This window comes from Eufriesea mexicana, unplaced genomic scaffold, assembly GCF_001483705.2.
Source record: "Eufriesea mexicana isolate 0111107269 unplaced genomic scaffold, ASM148370v2 scaffold5271, whole genome shotgun sequence".
Taxonomy (NCBI): Eukaryota; Metazoa; Arthropoda; class Insecta; order Hymenoptera; family Apidae; genus Eufriesea; species Eufriesea mexicana.
Window position 1 is genome coordinate 143,370 of NW_016913209.1, and position 22,338 is coordinate 165,707.

General features: G+C 38.8%; 1 protein-coding gene across 1 annotated transcript in view; it reads left to right on the forward strand.

Moving 5' to 3' along the window:
* Window positions 1-22,338, forward strand: part of unc-13 (protein unc13 homolog) — a 153,827-nt gene that overhangs the window by 40,045 nt on the left and 91,444 nt on the right. The window contains exons 4-5 of the mRNA XM_017906283.1: window positions 9,291-9,299; window positions 15,446-15,526. Of these exons, the coding sequence (XP_017761772.1) occupies window positions 9,291-9,299; window positions 15,446-15,526 (90 nt within the window). The remainder of the gene's footprint in view (window positions 1-9,290; window positions 9,300-15,445; window positions 15,527-22,338) is intronic.

Consider the following 22,338-nt stretch of genomic DNA (forward strand, 5'->3'; position numbering starts at 1 on the left):
TACCTATTATGTGATTTTCGTAGAGTTTAATTTCCTGGATGCGAAGCTCTAATCAAAATTGATCCTATTAATCTATTCTCATTCTCAATTTTTAAAAATTCTGAGTTTTCGATGAAAATTTGAAAATAAGGCTTAAAGATCATACCTTTTTGGGAGTAATCGCATTTTTCAGAAACTGAAAGAGTTCGTGTGTAGGAAAATAAACTGTAGAGAGTAAGAATCACCTAATGGATATTACATATGAGAAAAGGAATTAAAATTTGCCCTCCCAAGTGTTCTCGTTTCCATTTATTAATAATTATTAATTATTAATATATTATAAATTATTAATAATTATTACTTATTAATATCGTACTTTGAGCTTAAAGAGTACCTAGGAAATCAGAAATTCAGAGCAGTCAGTTCAAGATACAGGCATATGCACATCCAACCCTAACCTACTTCCTTACAAATTCTTCTACGTTCCCCTAATAAGATGCTCATCGTACAATTACCATTACTATACCCAGGAACGATACTCATACACTGAATAAGTCATTGAAGTAACGCTACATCGAATAATTCAATTGAATTGAACGAACGACCACGATCAGCAACGACCATGCTTTTCTTATTACCATTGCTTTTTAACTACCTTTTCAAAGTATGCTGCTCCTGTTCCAAAAAAGTGTTCGGCTCATACCCTCGCCGAGTAAAGCAGGAAAGACTTGCATTATGCAAATTCCGTCTCTCAACCTCGACCTTGCCTCCTAAAAGTGAACTCGCCTCCCTCGCGAGTCCTCCTTCATCAATAATTCCTGTTGCACCTCGCGTTCAAACGTCGAGCTCCTTTGAATTCTTTCCTGTTGGTGCTCGATCCTCGCAAGACGACGACGTCGAACACGTGAGGTTGTTCTTGTCGCGAGATCGATATCTGTTGTGCCGTTCGTGCCACCTTCGAGAGGCTATCCTGAAAATCGTGGAAACATCGCGACTGTAGGGAAAGATAGAAAACGGGACGAAAAACGTCACGTTCTATCTCTCGAGGGTGACTCGAGCATCGAACGATCCTCATCGTTGTGCAACCTGATTGCGTGTACTGCGTTTCGGTGTTACGTTTTTCGATAACCCAAGTTTCTTCCAGAGGAGCGTCACGGACGATTTCGCGATAAACCGGCGGCCATTTTGTGCCGCGTGACCGCAACAAGATGGCCGCGATAAGATGGCCGCGCCTGGCCAACATCTAACGAGCTTTTAAGTGTTCTAATCGAGAGATTGGTAACCTTTGACACGTTCACTGCCATCGCAATCATTGCTGATCTTTATGTTTGAGGTTTGTTGGTTAAAAATGGATGGTACAATCTTCGTGTTACTCGATATTGTATTATACAATAGAATATAGTGGATTATTCGAATAAATTCAAATAATCAGTCTAAGAGAAGCAGAAAGTGCACAGTGGGCAAACACAACTGTTTTTACCGAGGAAAATGATAATAATGATGCACTGTGTAGTAAAAAATAGATGATTGATTCATAAATACTGTGAAGTAACACAGCATCTACTTCTTGCACCTAAATTATTTTTATATATTTTTATTCATTGGTATTTCAGTAATCTTCAAATCCAAGATTATGTGCCAATTTTCCTAATTCTTCGTTAGTTTCCATTTTTCAATTTACGTATATACAGGAGAGTCTAATAGTGCATACTCTGATAATAATAAAAATTTCCATAATAGATGTTCTGTAATAATTCGATAGAATTTCTGGTAATATTGTTTATCATAGAGTTGGTCTAAGTATCTGTGAAAATAAAGCAGATTGAACGGTGAACGTGTCAAAAGTGGTTCTGGTGTCGAAGAAAGTTGGAATTTAATCACGATGGAGGTGTTGTAGATTCGACAAGATTTATCGAAAATCGTCTGTAGACTGCTCGCTATTTGTATACTCCGTTATTAGTACTTCGCAGAGTATGCTCGTTCGACGTTATCAGACCTTCTATCGAAGACCCGGGCCTCGAATAGCGTTTTTGTTCTTCGAGCCGAAACTGTGTACCTAGGTACGTCGTACGATTCGCTTGCGAAGTGGCGACGCAAACTTACGCGAAGGAATTACTTTACCTGTTGCTTACAGAAACTGGCAGAGTCATTGGGAATAGTTGTCAAACTGTTCTCTAACCTCTGTGTTATTTCTGGGTCTGATCGATATTTATCGGAAGTAATTGATCTACTCGGCGAATCGCGAGAGGAGTACTCTCTGATGGAGCAAGTACTCTCTTCGTTTTGAGATGAAAATTTTGGCGGTTTTTGATTCGTCGATTTTGGAGAAATGAAATTTATTTTGATTAAAATTGGAACTACCAAGCCATTTAAAATGATTGATTCCTTGGACCTTCTGTTCTTGTAGATATTGAAGATGGTACTGTTTTAATTATTGTTATTTAAATGTGCACTGCAGGTGGATGATTTCAGTATTGGAAAATTTATAAGAATTCGAGGTTAGTTTCGGCATTATTTCAAGTTTATTTTAAGTTCACCTGGTTAAAGATCAAGATCGGGTCAAGGTCGTTCAGTCGCATAATGCACGGTCAACCTGAGCTTCTAAAAACGTCAGAATTCGTGCCCCTCTATATCTCGACACGTCATCCGACGAATGCAGTATTTCTACGCACGCAAATCGTATATCTTATTCGAAGGAATATTCCGGTGAAAAGATATCGAATTTTATTACTATCATATTTCTCTACCTTCGATACACGTGTCATCAATGGTAAATTCCCAATTGCAATCAAAACTGCAAATTATTCAGTGAGAAATACATATTTCCACAAAATGGTACATGACACCATCATCCAATGAAAAGGAAGTTGAGAACCACTGTACTGTATAATACACAATAAAAAGGATCACATTATCGTTCCAGTAAGAGTCAAAACAAGTTGAATATTACTAATATTAAAACAAGTTAGCTATATTTAAAAATAAGAAGCTTAACCTCTTCAGTATACCAATTAATAAAATCAGAAACCGTTTTATTGAGTTAAACTATTTTTGTTACTCATTGGTATTCATTATCTGTGTATCAATGTGAACGTTAAAGAAGGGATATTAATAAAATTTAGTAAATAAAACAGTACCATTCCTTTTTCGACGAATAAATCCATCAGCAGTACCAAAGAGGTTAGGACGAGTGATTTCGACATGGTCTTGGTAGTTCCACGGCAAAGACGACCCAGTAGTTGGTTAGACCGCTTCATTTGGCACGTGGAATAGTCTACAACGTCCCAATCCGGAATTTACAACGGCAGGATAAACGGCCGTGATCTAAAACGACCGAGGAACTTATTTCGCGACTATCTTCCTCCTCCTCGTCCGTGTCGGCCATATTTCTCCGAACGCTGTCGTTATCCGCGGCCATATTGGGCTATATTGGCGCCACTGGTTAGTCCGATAAATCCGCGCGCTTTTACAACGCGATAAATCCGCCGTGCGAGGCAACATTTCCCAGATTACCATCGTCGTTCGAACAGCCTTTAAATAAACTGTGGTCGTTGAACCGAATCCGTTCGTAAAACTCGCGTTCAACACGAAGCGATACCTGTAAAGCGTTGCTCGCTTTCGTTTTCATTCCTCTACGGCCCTGCGTCGCCATTTCGCGTCGAGTCGTCGCGCGGCGCTGCAGTCGAACCAACATGGCGGCTGAAACGAGGAAACGCGACTGCAAATACTCGGGAATCGCGGGATTCGTGATGCGTTTATCGAACAAAGTCCACCTTGCCTAACTAACGAACGTTTTTAACGTTCTCGATGGGTCAAGCGGAAATTTCAACATGCATTTCGACGAATAACCGGAAGTCGCGCTGCTACTGGACCAGATTTCATACGGGCGCCATATTTGGCGCGAAAATGGTTATTTGAATTCACTTTCGAAGCTTCTCTTTTGTAGATGTGGATTTTTTGGTTAGGTTTGGGGTGGTTAGTTGTTTTTATTATTTTATATGGGATATATGGAGTGGTGTGTGGGATATTTGTGGTATATGTAGAGGGATAAACAAGTCGAAAGGAGCGACGGCTTTAGTTTGAAGTTTTATTTCCACTACGGTGGGATTTAATGGACCATTAACCCTTAAAGGTTACACTGAAGGGTGCTTTGAATTCTATTCTTGAGTTTTAATATGAAGCACAACCACACTTGATATTAATTTTACGAGTATTTATCGACACTATTGACAATATCGATACTATTGCAACGGTACCACGAAATGGATCAATTTTCTTGCACACTTTGCTATAAAGGGAAGAATAAAAATTTCAGCGATATAGTAATTTTTGAGTATTAAATATTTGTTTCATTATTAATATCGTGATCCATGGTATTACGTGATAGGTATAGTACATCAGATCAATTCGCCCATATATTTTTCTATAAAAATACCAACACCAGTTGTTCGTAAACATAGGAAAGAACATGTTTGAACGAAATTACCTTGGTTGTCTTCAACAAATTCGATCCGCATTGCGGGAACACGGGTAACAAATGCGGCAGAAGCTCGAGTGTTCGAGGAAATTCAGAGGCACGCAATTTAGATGGCATTTTCCAACGAAAGATATCGCTGTCAACGGTAAATGCTTTCTTGGGTCAAGCGTACTCCATATTTTTCAACAATAGAATTCCGCTGGAGAACTCGCGGAGTTCTTTGTTCGTCGAGAATGAAAACGTTTTCCCCTCGCTTCGAGCCCTTTCCTTCTTTCAAGTAACCGAATTAAAGAAACATTCTTCGACCCTTTCGATCCAAGCCTCTCGTTCCCATACTCGCGGGAGCCATCTTGAAAAATTCGACATGTCAAATGTGTCCGATATTCGAATCCGGGTCCAGTCCAGGAGCGTCGAATTAATTTCATTCGGCACCCGTGCCCCCCCATTCGATCGAATCGAAAGTGTAAATCGAATCTGACTGTGGGTAAAAAAATTCTGTCAAAAATTGGAAACCAAAGTCCACGCGTAAGGCCAGTTGCTTGGGGGATCGAAATTTATTCTGTAATTCGTTCGACCTGGTTTCCCCGCGTACGAAATAAAAATCTCTCGTGCACTCCACTTATTCTACATTTCGAAGGCTCGGCAGAAGTTGCTGGAGTGGTAAATTTTCGTTGAACAATCGCCGCGACGCGGATATCCCGGTTTCTTAGCCGATTCCTCCCGCCGTGGCTGGGACAAAAGGGAAAATTGGAGAAAAATTCTTCGGCTGCCGGATTCCGTCGCAGTGGCCTAAAAAACACGCGAATTGCCGGGGAATGCTCGAACGAAATTCTGTGTCGGACACACGCGGCCTGGCATGTAACGCCAATTACCTGCGTACTCGTGAGGACGTCGTATTTCAAAAACCGGGGCTCGTTTACGTCACGCGCGCCCTTGCCGAGCTGCAAAGCTCGCGTGTTTCGCGGCGAAGACTTAAACGGGCCGCTTAAAAGCGCGGCCTGATCGTGTCGGGAATTAAAAATCCAAATGGAAGAGGGGAAAACGGCTCGTTACAGCGTTAGTTACATACGTACGTTGCAAGTAGCGCGCGGCGTTCTGCAAAATGGCCGCCCGAGCTGCGTTTAACTCGGTCAGGTTTAATCCTCGCGAAATTATGATATTTCCTCGCAACTGAGATGGATTTTTATTCACTGGAGTAGGTTTGGGGTTTGTTTTTGTTATTTAAGCACCTTTCGGGCAGTATTCTGACGATAAGTACTCTGATTTGGTAATTTGAGGTTAGGTTTGAAAGCGGTTGTTGATATTGAATTCTGTAATAGGAATCTGATAACATTTTTCAAGATTATGCTATCGAATGAAGGGTGATATTAATTATTTTAATATTCAGTTGTATTTATAATATATATATATAAAACTGAATATAATATAGAAAATATAAGGAAAAGATAATTTAAACTCGAAAGAAAAATTTGTTACTTTTTTAGATATTATATACAAATTATAATGGTTTGTTTAAATAGAGTGGAATTTTAATGAAGCACTGCTAGTATGACCATGAGTAAAATTAAATGTAACATAGAAGGTATAAGAAAATTTAGAAAATATAATTGAAATTGAAAAGAAAAAATTTTGTATTTTTTGAGATACTATATATGAGTCAGTGATTATGGAGGTGGCCTAAATTATATATATACTTCTCTTTAAAATATTAGAAGTTACGAATTTTTAATGAATTATAAATATACCTAATATTATAAATATAGCTATACTATACTATATTACCTATATCAATACTATAAGTTCCTTACTACTTTATAAAAATAATTTCTTATTATATTATAAATTATTCTCTTTTTGGTTTTCTGCTTGTGCCACTTTCATAATTACGGGCACATATATAAATCTAACCGCAATGCTTAGATTCCTTGTATAAAATATTGGTAGAGCATTGATAAAATTATGCCAGGGAATTGGTATTACTCAAGCTGTTGCAACGAAATGTCAGAGTAAGCGTAACTCGACTTTCAAATTCTAAAGATTAAATTTATGGTCGGATGAAGTCTCGAATTTGAAGTGAGAGAAGTTTAATACGTAAATGGTTGCTGCATTGCACGATGATTTCACGTGGATTTAAACGTTGAAAAGGGCTGGTTTGAAACTTTCTGTTGTTCCTGAATGGCGGAAAGATCTGATGAGAGGCACCTAATTGCATGGTTCAAGAGTGTACATAAATCAAACGGAGCATTTCTTCGTGTTATCTCGGCAGAAGTTAAATCTCTGAAAGCGTTTAAAGTGTACATTCTTAGAATTAATATTGCAGCTTCGAAGTTGTAAGTGATAAACATAATTCTAATTCATTGTCACGAGCTGCTTAATTACCTTCGTGTTTATTATTCAATCGAAAAAAACGCAGAGATAATTAATTAATTAAAAAGCGTGAAATATTTTTACATTTCTAGAAAATATGGAATAAATGACTCGTTTAATTGAAATTTCATCGAGATTTATGATATTGAAGTGCAAGTAAGGCGTTGGGTCTTAAGTGTTTCTAAAAAAAGATGACTTTGAGGAAAGTTATCTTTACACCATCCATAATTGATTACACGAACCATGCAACTGCGTGCTTCAGGTTCTTATGCTCCAAGGACAGTGTGAATATTTAAACGTCATATCCTCACTATAAAAAGAGTCCAGAAAATTTTGCATTCGTTAATAATAAAGATAAGATCCAACGTTGTTTTGCAAATTTCATTTGATATGGACATGAGACTTCAGCTTGGCTCTAACACCTTATGATAAATATGGTCCTGATAATAGGTATGATTAGTAATAAAATATTTGGTCCACAGCATATTCAAAAGTTCCATAATGTTAAAAAATAAATAAATTATTGCTCAATTGAAATTATTTCCTATATCTTTTGTGGAGAGTAACATTTTAACATATGGTCCCATAGATAATGAAACTTCAGTTTGGGTCTAACATCTTATGTTAAATATGATCCTGATAATAGGTATAGTTAATAATAAAATTGTTGGTCCACAGTATATTACAAAAATTCCACAATGTTTAAAAATAAATAAATTATTGTTCAATTGAAACTACTACCTATATCTATTATGAAGAGTGAGGTTTTAACATATGGTCCCATAGACAATGAAACTTCAGTTTGAGTCTAACACCTTATGATAAATATGGTCCTGATAATAGGTATGATTAGTAATAAAATATTTGGTCCACAGCATATTCAAAAAATTCCATAAAGTTAAAAAATTAATAAATTATTGCTCAATTGAAATTATTTCCTATATCTTTTGTGGAGAGTAAGATTTTAACATATGGTCCCATAGATAATGAAGCTTCAGTTTGGTTCTAACACCTTGTGACAAATATGATCCTGATAATAGGTATAGTTAATAATAAAATATTTGGTCCACAGTATATTACAAAAATTCCACAATGTTTAAAAATAAATAAATTATTGTTGAAGTGAAACTATTTCCTATATCTTTTAACATATGGTCCCATAGATAATGTAACTTCAATGTAGCTCTAACACCTTATGATAAATACGGTCCTACTACTGGGTATAATTTTTAATAAAATATTTGCACCACGGTATATTAATAATTCCTATTCATATTTTATTTTGCAACTATAACTCGTCCATTTTGCCTATTATTTTTACCATTCTTGAGTAGACGAGGTTTTAATATACGATCTCACAGGCAACGAGACCTCGGCTTAAATCTACACACCTTCTGAAAAATATGATCTCGTTGGTTATGATTAACGATGAGATATCTGGTCCAAGATATATGAAGAATTCCGGATAACCGCGACTTCCGGATTCCCGATCTTCGCGCATCAACGGACTCGTGTATTTCCGCTAACGAAGAGCATCGATTTTCGCTCGACCCATCGTATGTGTTCTGTGTGAAGTCTAGTGCAATGGATACGGACGGACTTCCGTGAAATTACTTACATATCCCTGGACGAGCGGGATTCGAGGAGGACGAAAGTATTTCCTCGAATTTCCTCGATTTTTCAAAACCCCCCTTTAGAAGTCTCGCCCCGTCTGTCTGTGACCCCTGTATGTTCGATATCGACTAATTTTTTTCTCTTGGTTGTTGTGTACCGTGACCTTGGTCCTTGGAACCCCGCGTTCGAGAAGTGCATTGTCCCGCCGAGTCGTGCCGGAAACGAGAGCCCAGGCGATCGATGGAGAGGGTGGAGGAATTGCTGGATCCCGACAGGAGCGAAGCTTCGCTTCTTTCAGCCGTAATCCCACGTTCCCTTGGTTGCTTAAACGCGAATCCAGAGATGTGTTTGCAGATGAATTGCCACTTGGGAGGGAAGACGTAGTCGACTGGGTTCGGATTAGGTAGTCCTGGGTCCAGCAATTTCAGACTCTCGCGTTCAACGAGATGGAATAATATTCCGTGAGGCTCTACTTGGGCACGAAGTTATATTTATTTGGTAAAACTTGATAACAGAATGGTTGGTATAGATTGGACACATTAGCCAGGAAGATTATTACCTATCTCGGTGGACGATCGATGCGCCGATTATATGTTCCATGCCTCTCGTGCCTCTAATCTCTAAGTGTATCTGTTTTCCGTAATGTACGAGGCATTAAAAAGAAAAGAAAAAAGAAAAAAAGAAAAAAAATCTAGAAATCTGCAACTGATACACGTACTAACCGGCATATAATGCCATTTTTCTTTGTTTGTTCTCTGTGGCGCCCGTTGTTGTATCCACCTGAACACCTGAAAAAAACAAAACCACTCACTGAAAAAAACCTCTCAAAAAATCTCAAAAACTCTACCTCCAGGTCTTGAAGGTACTAATTAAATGCCTCCTTAACGAAGTTTAAATAAAAAGGCTTGTTTTGCCGTACGTAGCGCATGCTTCAGCTTGTATGCTTTAATATATCTCTCTCTCTCTCTCTCTCTCTTTCTGTATCTCTCACTCTCTTGCCACCGTTTCTCGCACCTTTTCGTTTCGCTGGATCTTTCTTTCGTTCGCACCCGTGCTCTCCTCTTCTTCATACCCTTCTCTCTCTTTGTCTTCTTCTGATCTAGAGACTCCTACGTATTACGCGTCTCTGGCGCCATCTCGCGAGCAACGCCCCTCAGCGCCATCTGCGCGGCGGCCGAACTTAATTACGAGCAGCTTCTCGCGAACTAAGGCTATTTTCTAACCGAAGGATTAAAATTACGTTTCTACACCGGTGTCGCGTGTCGCGACATAATTATCCGCCATCTTGTCGTCCCGCGGAGCACGAGAAATGGCGGTAATTAACGGGAATGGTACCGCGCTTGCTGCTCCGGAGAAGAAGCGTTGCTCGCGGAGACTTTTAATCGTTCGCCATTTTATTTTTCTCGCCAATCGCTTGAGCATTCGGATCTGTTCTGTCATTGCATTAAATATGTAGATCTTTGTCCGTGATCTCGCTCGGAAGACCAAATTTTTGTCACATTTATTCTATATCTTTTCCTCCTATGCTTTTTGCTACCTTCTGTCATCGTGTTATACGGTTATGTCGTCAGAATTTGAGAATTTGGTCATCCGAGAGAGGACGCATCTGCTCGTGGTTTCATTTGGTATTTCAATCTTCTGGGTGTACCCGCACGCATAAGAATGTTCGTCACGATGAACGCATAGCGCATGAACGAGTAGAGCAGATACCGTAGTTCGTAGGTACGATACACGACACGTTTGTGATTATAGTCATAGTCGAGTAACCACAGATTCGACCTATGGTTGCGAATCTCGCCTGTAAACACTTCCTCCTGCTCTTCCTTTCTCTCTGGTTCTCACTGTTTCTCCCGAACGATGTTTCTTCGTTCGACGAAGCGAGAAAGGGACAGCAAAGGTACCCGAGTGCTTTACGTCCTCGAAAAAAGAAACGGAAGAATCTTTCTCTAAACGAGAACGAATGTACGGAAAAATATAGGAGAAACGAATGTACATGTCTGAGAACGGTACCACGAGTCTTCTGCGGTTCTTCAGACAAGTATGCTAGACGAAGCAAGGAAGATCTAATTGCAGGATTGCGGCGACCGCATAATTTCGAAACTGTAAAATTCGCGAGATATATTTATATATACGTCGATGTGTGTACATGGAAAAGGTGAAAGGATAGAGGAGTCCACGGTGCCCCGTGCGTGAACGCTTGTATATACACACCACGAACACGCTTTTGAGAAAGTAGAAAAGCCGATAGAGTCCGTGGACAGCGAGCCTAGGTGACGCGCGAAATTAGTTGGCTCCGAATTAGCGTCTGTCCATGGAGACATGACAGTAGCGCATGCAACGAGCACGGGGTCCCGTGCATAATATCTTAATTGAAATCTAGCCAGCCGCAAATCCTACCGCGCGCCACACCTAACAGGCGCCATAAGCTAATTGGATTAGAGATTCACCACCTCTATCTCGCTCTACCTTTCACCATTGTTACGACCTCCATTTATATCTCTCTTCGTTACTCTATTTTTACTCACCTCGGTTTCTTCTTACATACATACATATTCGCATAAGTATCTTCTTGTATACTTCTTTCAAACACCCACCATTTTGTTCCTTTATGGTTTCATCATAATTTCTCGTATCTGTATTAGGATACTGTATGTTTCTTCTTTTAGGTTATTTTCAATATTCAGTTTTTCTTTCTTCCTTCTGACATACATGCATATTTGCATATCTTCTTATATACTTCTTTTAATCACCCGCCATTTTGTTCCTTTATGGTTTCATCATAGTTTCTCGTATCTTTAATAGGATATTTTGTGTTTCTTTTTTTAGGTTAGTTTGAATATTCATTTTTCCTTATCTCTTCTGACATACATACATATTTGCATATCTTCTTATATACTTCTTTCAACCACCCGCCATTTTATTCCTTCATGGTTTCGTCATAGTTTCCCCTGTCTTTCTTCGTTAGGCTACTTTATGTTTCTTTTTTTAGGTTAGTTTGAATATTCATTTTTCCTTATTTCTTCTTACGTATATACATATTTGCATATCTTCTTATATACTTCTTTTAATCACCCGCCATTTTGTTCCTTTATGGTTTCATCATAGTTTCTCGTATCTTTAATAGGATATTTTGTGTTTCTTTTTTTAGGTTAGTTTGAATATTCATTTTTCCTTATCTCTTCTGACATACATACATATTTGCATATCTTCTTATATACTTCTTTCAACCACCCGCCATTTTATTCCTTCATGGTTTCGTCATAGTTTCCCCTGTCTTTCTTCGTTAGGCTACTTTATGTTTCTTTTTTTAGGTTAGTTTGAATATTCATTTTTCCTTATTTCTTCTTACGTATATACATATTTGCATATCTTCTTATATACTTCTTTTAATCACCCGCCATTTTGTTCCTTTATGGTTTCATCATAGTTTCTCGTATCTTTAATAGGATATTTTGTGTTTCTTTTTTTAGGTTAGTTTGAATATTCATTTTTCCTTATCTCTTCTGACATACATACATATTTGCATATCTTCTTATATACTTCTTTCAACCACCCGCCATTTTATTCCTTCATGGTTTCGTCATAGTTTCCCCTGTCTTTCTTCGTTAGGCTACTTTATGTTTCTTTTTTTAGGTTAGTTTGAATATTCATTTTTCCTTATTTCTTCTTACGTATATACATATTTGCATATCTTCTTATATACTTCTTTTAATCACCCGCCATTTTGTTCCTTTATGGTTTCATCATAGTTTCTCGTATCTTTAATAGGATATTTTGTGTTTCTTTTTTTAGGTTAGTAAAGAAACGGAAGAATCTTTCTCTAAACGAGAACGAATGTACGGAAAAATATAGGAGAAACGAATGTACATGTCTGAGAACGGTACCACGAGTCTTCTGCGGTTCTTCAGACAAGTATGCTAGACGAAGCAAGGAAGATCTAATTGCAGGATTGCGGCGACCGCATAATTTCGAAACTGTAAAATTCGCGAGATATATTTATATATACGTCGATGTGTGTACATGGAAAAGGTGAAAGGATAGAGGAGTCCACGGTGCCCCGTGCGTGAACGCTTGTATATACACACCACGAACACGCTTTTGAGAAAGTAGAAAAGCCGATAGAGTCCGTGGACAGCGAGCCTAGGTGACGCGCGAAATTAGTTGGCTCCGAATTAGCGTCTGTCCATGGAGACATGACAGTAGCGCATGCAACGAGCACGGGGTCCCGTGCATAATATCTTAATTGAAATCTAGCCAGCCGCAAATCCTACCGCGCGCCACACCTAACAGGCGCCATAAGCTAATTGGATTAGAGATTCACCACCTCTATCTCGCTCTACCTTTCACCATTGTTACGACCTCCATTTATATCTCTCTTCGTTACTCTATTTTTACTCACCTCGGTTTCTTCTTACATACATACATATTCGCATAAGTATCTTCTTGTATACTTCTTTCAAACACCCACCATTTTGTTCCTTTATGGTTTCATCATAATTTCTCGTATCTGTATTAGGATACTGTATGTTTCTTCTTTTAGGTTATTTTCAATATTCAGTTTTTCTTTCTTCCTTCTGACATACATGCATATTTGCATATCTTCTTATATACTTCTTTTAATCACCCGCCATTTTGTTCCTTTATGGTTTCATCATAGTTTCTCGTATCTTTAATAGGATATTTTGTGTTTCTTTTTTTAGGTTAGTTTGAATATTCATTTTTCCTTATCTCTTCTGACATACATACATATTTGCATATCTTCTTATATACTTCTTTCAACCACCCGCCATTTTATTCCTTCATGGTTTCGTCATAGTTTCCCCTGTCTTTCTTCGTTAGGCTACTTTATGTTTCTTTTTTTAGGTTAGTTTGAATATTCATTTTTCCTTATTTCTTCTTACGTATATACATATTTGCATATCTTCTTATATACTTCTTTTAATCACCCGCCATTTTGTTCCTTTATGGTTTCATCATAGTTTCTCGTATCTTTAATAGGATATTTTGTGTTTCTTTTTTTAGGTTAGTTTGAATATTCATTTTTCCTTATCTCTTCTGACATACATACATATTTGCATATCTTCTTATATACTTCTTTCAACCACCCGCCATTTTATTCCTTCATGGTTTCGTCATAGTTTCCCCTGTCTTTCTTCGTTAGGCTACTTTATGTTTCTTTTTTTAGGTTAGTTTGAATATTCATTTTTCCTTATTTCTTCTTACGTATATACATATTTGCATATCTTCTTATATACTTCTTTTAATCACCCGCCATTTTGTTCCTTTATGGTTTCATCATAGTTTCTCGTATCTTTAATAGGATATTTTGTGTTTCTTTTTTTAGGTTAGTTTGAATATTCATTTTTCCTTATTTCTTCTGACATACATACATATTTGCATATCTTCTTATATACTTCTTTCAATCACCCGCCATTTTGTTGCTTTATGATTTCATCATGGTTTCTCGTGTCTACAACAGGATATTTTGCATTTCTCTTTTTAGGTTAGTTCGAATACTTGTTTTTCCTCTTTTCCTTGTTACATACTTGTTTATATATTCGCATAATTATCTCTTATATACTTCTTACGGTTATATATTTTCTCACACCTCTCTTCATCGCGAAAATTTTCCTCCCTTTTTCTCAGATAATTTTAAATTTTTCAATTCCCATATAGTTTTTTCTTTCATCTCGTTCGCCATTTTGTTTTGCTATAGTTTCATCACAGTCTCTCGTATCTATTTTTATTAAGATACTTTTTCTTCCTTTTTTAATTTTTCCTTTATCTTCTTCTCTCTAACAGAATTACATACATACTCGCATAAGTATCGTACCTTTTCTTGCATACTTACATTCATCCTCCATCTTGTTTTCATCGCATCTCGTTCTATTTTCTTCTCTCTCTTCTTTTCTCGTTTCCTTTATTTCTTGTTCAATTTCGAATATTCTTTTCTCGATTTTCGTCTCGTCATATTTCCCTTTTCTTTTTCTCGGATAATTTTCAATATTCGTTTCTCGATCTTCGGCACCGATTTCATTCAGCTAACTTCTCTATGTGTATTTTTGAGCGAACGATAATACGTGTTACATCTTCTCTTGATTTTTCAATCGGACGAATTGAAAATTCGTTTGGAAGCAGAGAGCTTCTCGATCCCGACGATCCAAATGCAACCTTATCGAGTTTGTTCGGTAAATACTGCGATATTGATCGAATATTAGCCCTTCGAATTGCTTTTCGAGTGAAATATTTGTTATTCGGAATTAACGAGTCGAACGTTCTGTAAGTCGGTAATGCCCGATCGACTGATTCGTTCTGGCTAACGGGTTTCTTAATGCGATTTTCCACCTTGTTCTACTCGAGACGCACCTTCTCCCTGGCTGATCAATTTTGCAACAGACCCTAACCTGGGACAAGGGTATCAGACATCGAGAAGCTCGCTCTGTAACCGCAACAAAATGCAGAGAGCACGGCTTTGAAGGGAGCCAATGTAAATAAGACACATCTTATCGTGAACTGTAAATAACATTTGTAAATAACGCAAGTGACTACATTTGGCATGATCTCGCTAAATTCTGTCAAAATTTCGACTCTTCGAATTCCTGTCATTGCGTCACACTCGTAATACCGTGTCAGAAGCTCCATGCCAAATGTAATTCTCGATTTTACTCTGCAACTATTAATTTTCTCCATCCATCACACTTCTTCGTTACTTACTAGCTGATTATTCCCAAAGAAATACATAAAATCGTATTCTTTTTGTTTCTTTTTTTTGTAAATATCTTTTCTATGATTTCTGTCAGTCCATTTTGTAAATCCACGTTTCTCATTCCCCTCGGTGACTCTTCTCGTTCGTTCTCATCTTTCTTCACCATCTCTTCATTCTTCTTCATCTTCACCTTCTTTCTCTTCAGTTTTCTCTCTTCCTGCTCTCTATCTCTGTCTACAAGATAGAAGGCCGAAAGGCATTGTGGTTGGATCAGATGAGCATTAATTTCTATCTTTTCTCAGACAATGGCGGCGACCAAGAGGAACACGCCAGGTCTGCTGTCATCCGCGGTGCCCAGGGCCACGCTGAACGACGAGGAGCTGGTAAGAATTCGTCCTTTAACCATTATCCTTTCACAGGCATCATCGTCATCTATCGCGTTGCCTATTCGAGCGGTATATGATCAGCGATCTGTCAACGAATCATCCTTCGCGTGAAAAACGATCGCGTGATCCTCAGCCAGATTCAGACCAGTCGCAACTGAGAATTTCCCAGTTGTCACGATACTGGACGGTTTCTGAACGCGTTAAAGACTGATCAATAGAATGCGTTAAAGATTAATTAACCCATTTGCATCCGAGCGCGGAATATTCCGCGAGCTATACGACTGTCGTCTATCACCGAGCGCGGAATAATCCGCGAGCTATACGACTGTCGACTATCACCGAGCGCGGAATAATCCGCGAGCTATGACTGTCGTCTGTCACCGAGCGCGGAATAATCCGCGAGCCACCACTGTCGCTAATCACCGAGCGCGGAATATTCTGCGAGCTATACTACTGTCGTCTATCACCGAGCGCGGAATAATCCGCGAGCTATGACTGTCGTCTGTCACCGAGCGCGGAATAATTCGCGAGCCACCACTGTCGTCTATCACCGAGCGCGGAATATTCCGCGAGCTATACTACTGTCGTCTATCACCGGGCGCGGAATATTCCGCGAGCTATGACTGTCGTCTGTCACCGAGCGCGGAATAATCCGCGAGCCACCACTGTCGTCTATCACCGAGCGCGGAATATTCTGCGAGCTATACTACTGTCGTCTATCACCGAGCGCGGAATATTCCGCGAACTATACTAATGTCGTCTATCACTGAGCGCGGAATAATCCGCGAGCTATGACTGTCGCCTATCACTGAGCGCGGAATAATTCGCGAGCCACGACTGTCGCCTATCACTGAGCGCGGAATATTCCGCGAACTACGACTGTCGTCTATCACCGAGCGCGGAATAATCCGCGAGCTGACTTTTTCCATTACCAGTTGCTGAATATTCTTCATATGCCACAGATCACGTTTGCTCCCTTTTGCGAGCATCTCGTCTACATCGGTTCATTATATTCTTAACAAGTTTTACTTTTGTCGTGAAAATCCTTTTAACTGCCATTACGAGTAGGTGCTGATACGCGCGCGGTGATACGAGCTAGTCGTCAGTTGAACGTGGCTGATGCCTGAACACGGCACCTTAAGTAGAGCCATGATGCAAATGGGTTAATAAAATGCGTCAAAAATCTTGCGATTTTCACGGTCACGTCGAGACGAAAGATAAATCGGCATCGCAACGAAGAGGGGTACTGCAGCGAATCTCAGTACTCGCGTTGCTGGAATGGGTGTAGAGCGTTTGCCGTGCAGAAGTCGAGGGCTGAGGCGATGAATTGATATCGAAGGGACGCTTCCTCCGATGGGGAATTTTAATATCCGCGAACGAGGCTCGTTAGGCGAATCTTGATAGTCAAACTTCTATCCGCGAGATAGCCGGACGGGACGCTGAGGAACGCGACCGTGTCGATTTCGCTAGGTGTCGTAAAACACGGAGGACAGGCAGTCCTCAGTGATTGGAAGATCGCGTGAGTACGATAGGCAATCGTGACGCTTCGTCGAAGGTCGTGAAATTCAGATAACGCGGAGGAACCTGGTAAATGCAGGCTATGGCCCGTTTAAATGCGCAGATTGTTTCTTAACGTTTCCAGCACCGTTGCAGATACGCTGGCACGAGTTCGCGTTCAGATAGGAACCTTCCCTCGCGGACCTTGCTGATAAGTCGGGAACCAAGGTTGGAAAATTCTGGGAAAATCTTAATTTCTTCCTCGTTTCTGCATTTCTCCTGTCGCGAAAATATTTTAGATGGTTTGCAGTTTTAATTATACTGGTCATTATGAAACTGGTCGAACTGAGAAATTCGGGAGAAATTATTTATATCGAAATTAAATTATATTATTTTTAATGAAATACTGAGGTAAATTGGTAGATTAATTTTTGCTTGTTGCTTTACCGTAATTAATATTTTAATTCATGATATATTTGTAGATTGATTTCTTTCTAGTGAAATTATTTTTAGTGGAATACTAAGAAAATAGGTCAATAAATTGATTTTTTCGTATGTAATTTTGTAATTTATGATACATTTGAAAAATTTAATACTCGTCATTTCTTTTTACTCTGGTTGAAATTAAATTAAATTATTTTTAGTAGAATGCAATTATTAAGAAAATAAGTCAATAAATTGACTTTCTCGTATATAATTTTTTAATTTATGATATATTTGAAGAATTTAACACTCATTTCGTCATTTCTTTTTTCTCGTATCGAAATTAAATAAAATTATCTTTAGTAAATTTCCAGGAAGATAAATCAGTAGATTGCCTATTTTCGTAGCTTTTCGTAATTAATTTTTTAATTTATGACATATTCGAAGAATTTATCATTGAATATTTTGAAACAAAATATATATGACTTAGGCTACTTTCGTAATTATCGATACATTCATTCCTTTTCGTATTGAAATTAAATAAAATTATGTTTAGTAAATTTCTAAGAAGATAAATCAGTAGATTGCCTATTTTCGTAGCTTTTCGTAATTAATTTTTTAATTTATGATACATTTGAAGAATTTAACACTCGTAATTTCTTTTTTCTCGTATCAAAATTAAATAAAATTATATTTAGTAAATTTCCAAGAAGATAAATCAGTAAATTGCCTATTTTCATAGCATTTTCTAATTAATCTTTTAATTTATGATACATTTGAAGAATTTATCATTGAATATTTTGGAACACGATACATATAAATGAACCCACGTGTTTCATAATTACCAACATATTCATCCTCCTACGAGTTGAATTATTTTTATTTAAAATATTTAATTTTCCAATTCTTGTTTGTCCAATTTTCAAATACCGAGTCCCATCGTTCGATGCGATTAATTTTACAAGGTTCGTAGGTGAGTTCCTATAAAATTTGCGAAAGCCGGAGTGTCAGAGAACATTGGCAGACCTTTTGAATTTCGATGTTCACCCATCGACCCAGTAGACTAGAAACAACGGGACTAAAGACACGGCTGCACTTTTCCATCTCCAATTTTTGATATCCCCCTTTCATCGGCCGTTCCCATGCTTCGGAAAGGCGTTCTCAAAATGGTCGTCCGTGATTCGGGCGCAAATTTGAAAGCAGACTGCATTAACCCCGATAACCAGGCACAGCGGATCCGCTTTAAACCGCGAGTAATATCGGTTTTACTCCCGGCGTGAACCAGTGCGAATAAACCGTGAATCGTTTCGCCCGTAATGAAAATGAGACACGTCCTGAAAATCTGCCTGAAATTTCGAATTTCCCAGAAACAACCTCTCTATCCCTCTATCTAAACAACATTATTAGGAAACAATCTGCGCAAACGTTGCCATTTTCTCAATCGCTGAAGACGCTGAGAGCAACCAGACAGAGGCACCAAGCATCCTAAATATCTCTAAATAATCTCGTAGAACTCTCAATTTCGGAGAAATAAACTTTCCACGACCTTGGCTCGAGGTTATAAAATGAATTCTCTAAAAATTTATTTAAAAAACACGATTATCACAAGAAACAGAGGAGAAGCGTCTTCATCGGTCGAAGAAACGTCCGAATTGTTGATCGTTTGAGCGTCGTAAAAAAAAAGAAGCCAGCAAGGAAGCTGGGAAAAAGGGGGGAAAAAGGCGTGAGAAAAGGTGAAGGAGACGTTTTATCGGGTGACAGAATTTTAACCCCTTGTCTACGGCAGATTTTGATCCGTAGCGATCGTACTGTACAGCAGAAATTGAGATACGACGTGCGCCATTTTTGTGAAAACGAGCGCCCTCCGTGTCAGAAAGCTGAACTACGCCGAGCGCCTATAGGCGCCCTCCGTGTCACAGACGCAAAATTTCCAAGCGCCCATAATCGTCCTCCGTGCCACGAATACAAAATTTCTAATCGCCTATAGGCGTCCTCCGTGTTACAAACGCAAAATTTCTAAGCGCCTGTAGGCGCCCATAGTAGCCAAGGGGTTAAAAGGAGCGAAGGCTCGACATGGCGGTTGCAGCGACTCGGGGCGCCGCCATATTGCCAGTGGCGTAGAGAGTCTTGTTTCGCCTAACGCGGCGCGACGTAGTCTAGGTTAGAATTCGAAATAAAATTGGAAACAAGATTCGTGGTTATCGGTGTAACGTGTGTACACACGTAGCCAGGCACGCGTCATTGTAAGATTTAAGAGATAAGCGAGACGAGCACACATGCATCCACGCGTTACCCAGCGACGGCTCGCCCGTGCAGCTGAACTATAACCTCTGATAACTTTTTTTCTTTTCACATGAACTGTGCTGCATTTTATCCTCATTTCCGCGCTATTTTCTTTCACGTAAGTGTGGCCCAACCTGTCTGTCTCTCTTTTTCTTTCTTTCTTCCTTTCTTTTCTTTCTTTCTGTACTCTCTTTCTTTGCTTTTCTACTTCTTCTTCTTCTTCTCTCTCTTTCTTTCTCTTTCTCTCTCTCTCTCTGGAACACTGAGAATTCTGTGATACTGAGAAAAGCAACGTTCGTAGCGAACCTACTTAGACGAGTCGTTCTCTCTACTATCTTTCTTTCTCTCTTTCTTTCTCTCTCTGTCTCTGTCTCTCTTTAGCGGCTAGGGTGAACGTATCGAATACGCATATCTGCATAATAAGTATTTGTACACACTCGTCGCGAGCATTGCCAAACGTGAGCGCCTCTAGCGGTCGAAACGTGCGGTACGATCGCGATGTGTGTATGTATGTGGGTCACGTGTAGGTATCCGCGGATATGAGATGCTACAGTGGTCATGCGAACCGAGTACAATTAGGATAGAGCTAGGATACTCCGATTCCTGCTCATGGGTGTCGGATGTTCCCCGTGTTTCACGCGTTACGGGTATAATCGTCGGGCACTGATCATCGAACTCCATAACGTCTCTGTAATATTCCAATGATAACGTTAAAAATATCATTCTAATCTATTTTATATTTCGTACCACTCATTCGGTATAATTACTTCGTAGAATTTCGTCGTATCGCGATTTTCGAAGCAGTGTCATGCTAACCTAACCTAACTTAACCTAACCTAACTCTTTGTATTCTTCGATTTATTTTTCGATAACCTCAGTCATATTTCTATCTCTGTCAACGGAAAGGTAGTCAAGTACACGAGATCGTGGATTATCAGCAATTAATAAAGCAGGAGCATGAGTACCGATTTAAGTGAAAAATGAATTTTTCACAGGGTTGCATACTATTAACTTTTCCAAATACATCGTTCGGTTTGAAATTGCTATGCGAAAGAAGAATGGGGAACATCCTGAACCCACGACGTCACCCTTATAGTGCTTTTTAGCGGATCGATGCTTTTACACCCCTTGCAGAGCGTTCCAATAGTACGACATCTAGAAAACGTGCCACCCTCTTTCTCTCTTTCTCTTTCACTCTCTTTCTCTATCTGTCGCTCTTTCAGAGGTTTTCGAGGCCCGTTGAAGAAGGGCCATCGAATCGAGGCAAGGATAGGAACAGTACTGTTTTCCCTGGGAGAAATGTCCCAATAATGTTCCGTTCGTCGATCATGCGACAGGAAGTCCTTTCGAGGTGTCGATACGAGAGAAAGATAAAAATCGAACAGAGAAGAACGGGGACGAGGGATCTCCTCGCGCCCGTTTACCTCCGGAGACACGAAAGAAATAGATCCCGTAACCTATGGCTCCTTGTAGCGATCCACTTTGACTATCGCGTGGACTCCGACGCGCTGCCTGTGCACGTCAAATGGAAACGGCGCTGGGAAATGCAGGTCCGGAACTTTCCGCTGTTTCTTTTATTCTTACCACTTCGGTGTCATTCTCTTTGACGATATTCCACACTTTTCCTGATTTATTGATGTCAAAGACAGATCCTTAAAGGAGAATTATGCAGAGGAAATGGACGAGTTAGAGACATATCTGAAAAGAGAATAATCGTGGATGGATTTTTTAAAAGGATTTTCGAAAATTTCAGCTCTTTGTGAGCTAGAGTTCATTGGTATCTTCTTATCTATTGTCTTCTGTGCATTTTAACGTTCTCTACGAAGTTAATGGAGGCTTATAGCATTAATTCTTTGCTGTCGATGTCCCCTCGGCAGGGACATTCGCAAGTCGAAAACTACAGAAAATTAGAGAAATTAAAAATTTGGTATATTTCCATATTATGAGCAGTATTAAACGCAAATTCTATGCGTTTTAATATCCATATATTAACTTTAAATCCTGTATAGAAAAGTTACCGCGAAATGCTAAACTTGCTCTGCTGAAATCTGCCAATCGCAAAGGGTTAGTAATATTGTTATTTTAATTGGTACTAAATTTTCTAATGAGTAATACTAATAATTATCTAATAGTAGAGACTCGTTGATATTCGTTGATACTGTTCTTAATAATTGGTCCATCAGAGCTGTGTCAGAGTTTGCGTTATGTTCCTTCCTTATAGGTTCAGTTTCGTTGCATTTGTATGACAACTGGTTGGAATATTTTGTATTCACAGGACACAATGACAGATTTTCAAAACAGTCTATAATAATTGGTCCATCAGAGCTGTGTCAGATTTTGCGTTATGTTCCTTCCTTATAGGTTCAGTTTTGTTGCATTCGTATGACAACTGGTTGGAATATTTTGTATTCACAGGACACAATGACAGATTTTCAAAACAGTCTTTCCAAGTTCAAAATATAAAACAGTGAATCAGTTATATTACGTTTAATTGTTGACAAAATTGACTGTAAAATCACTATACAATTCTTTTTTATAGAAATTAAATTTCCAATTCCTCGATTGCAAAGTGAAAAGTCAGAAAATAAAAAGAAAAATCAACGAGT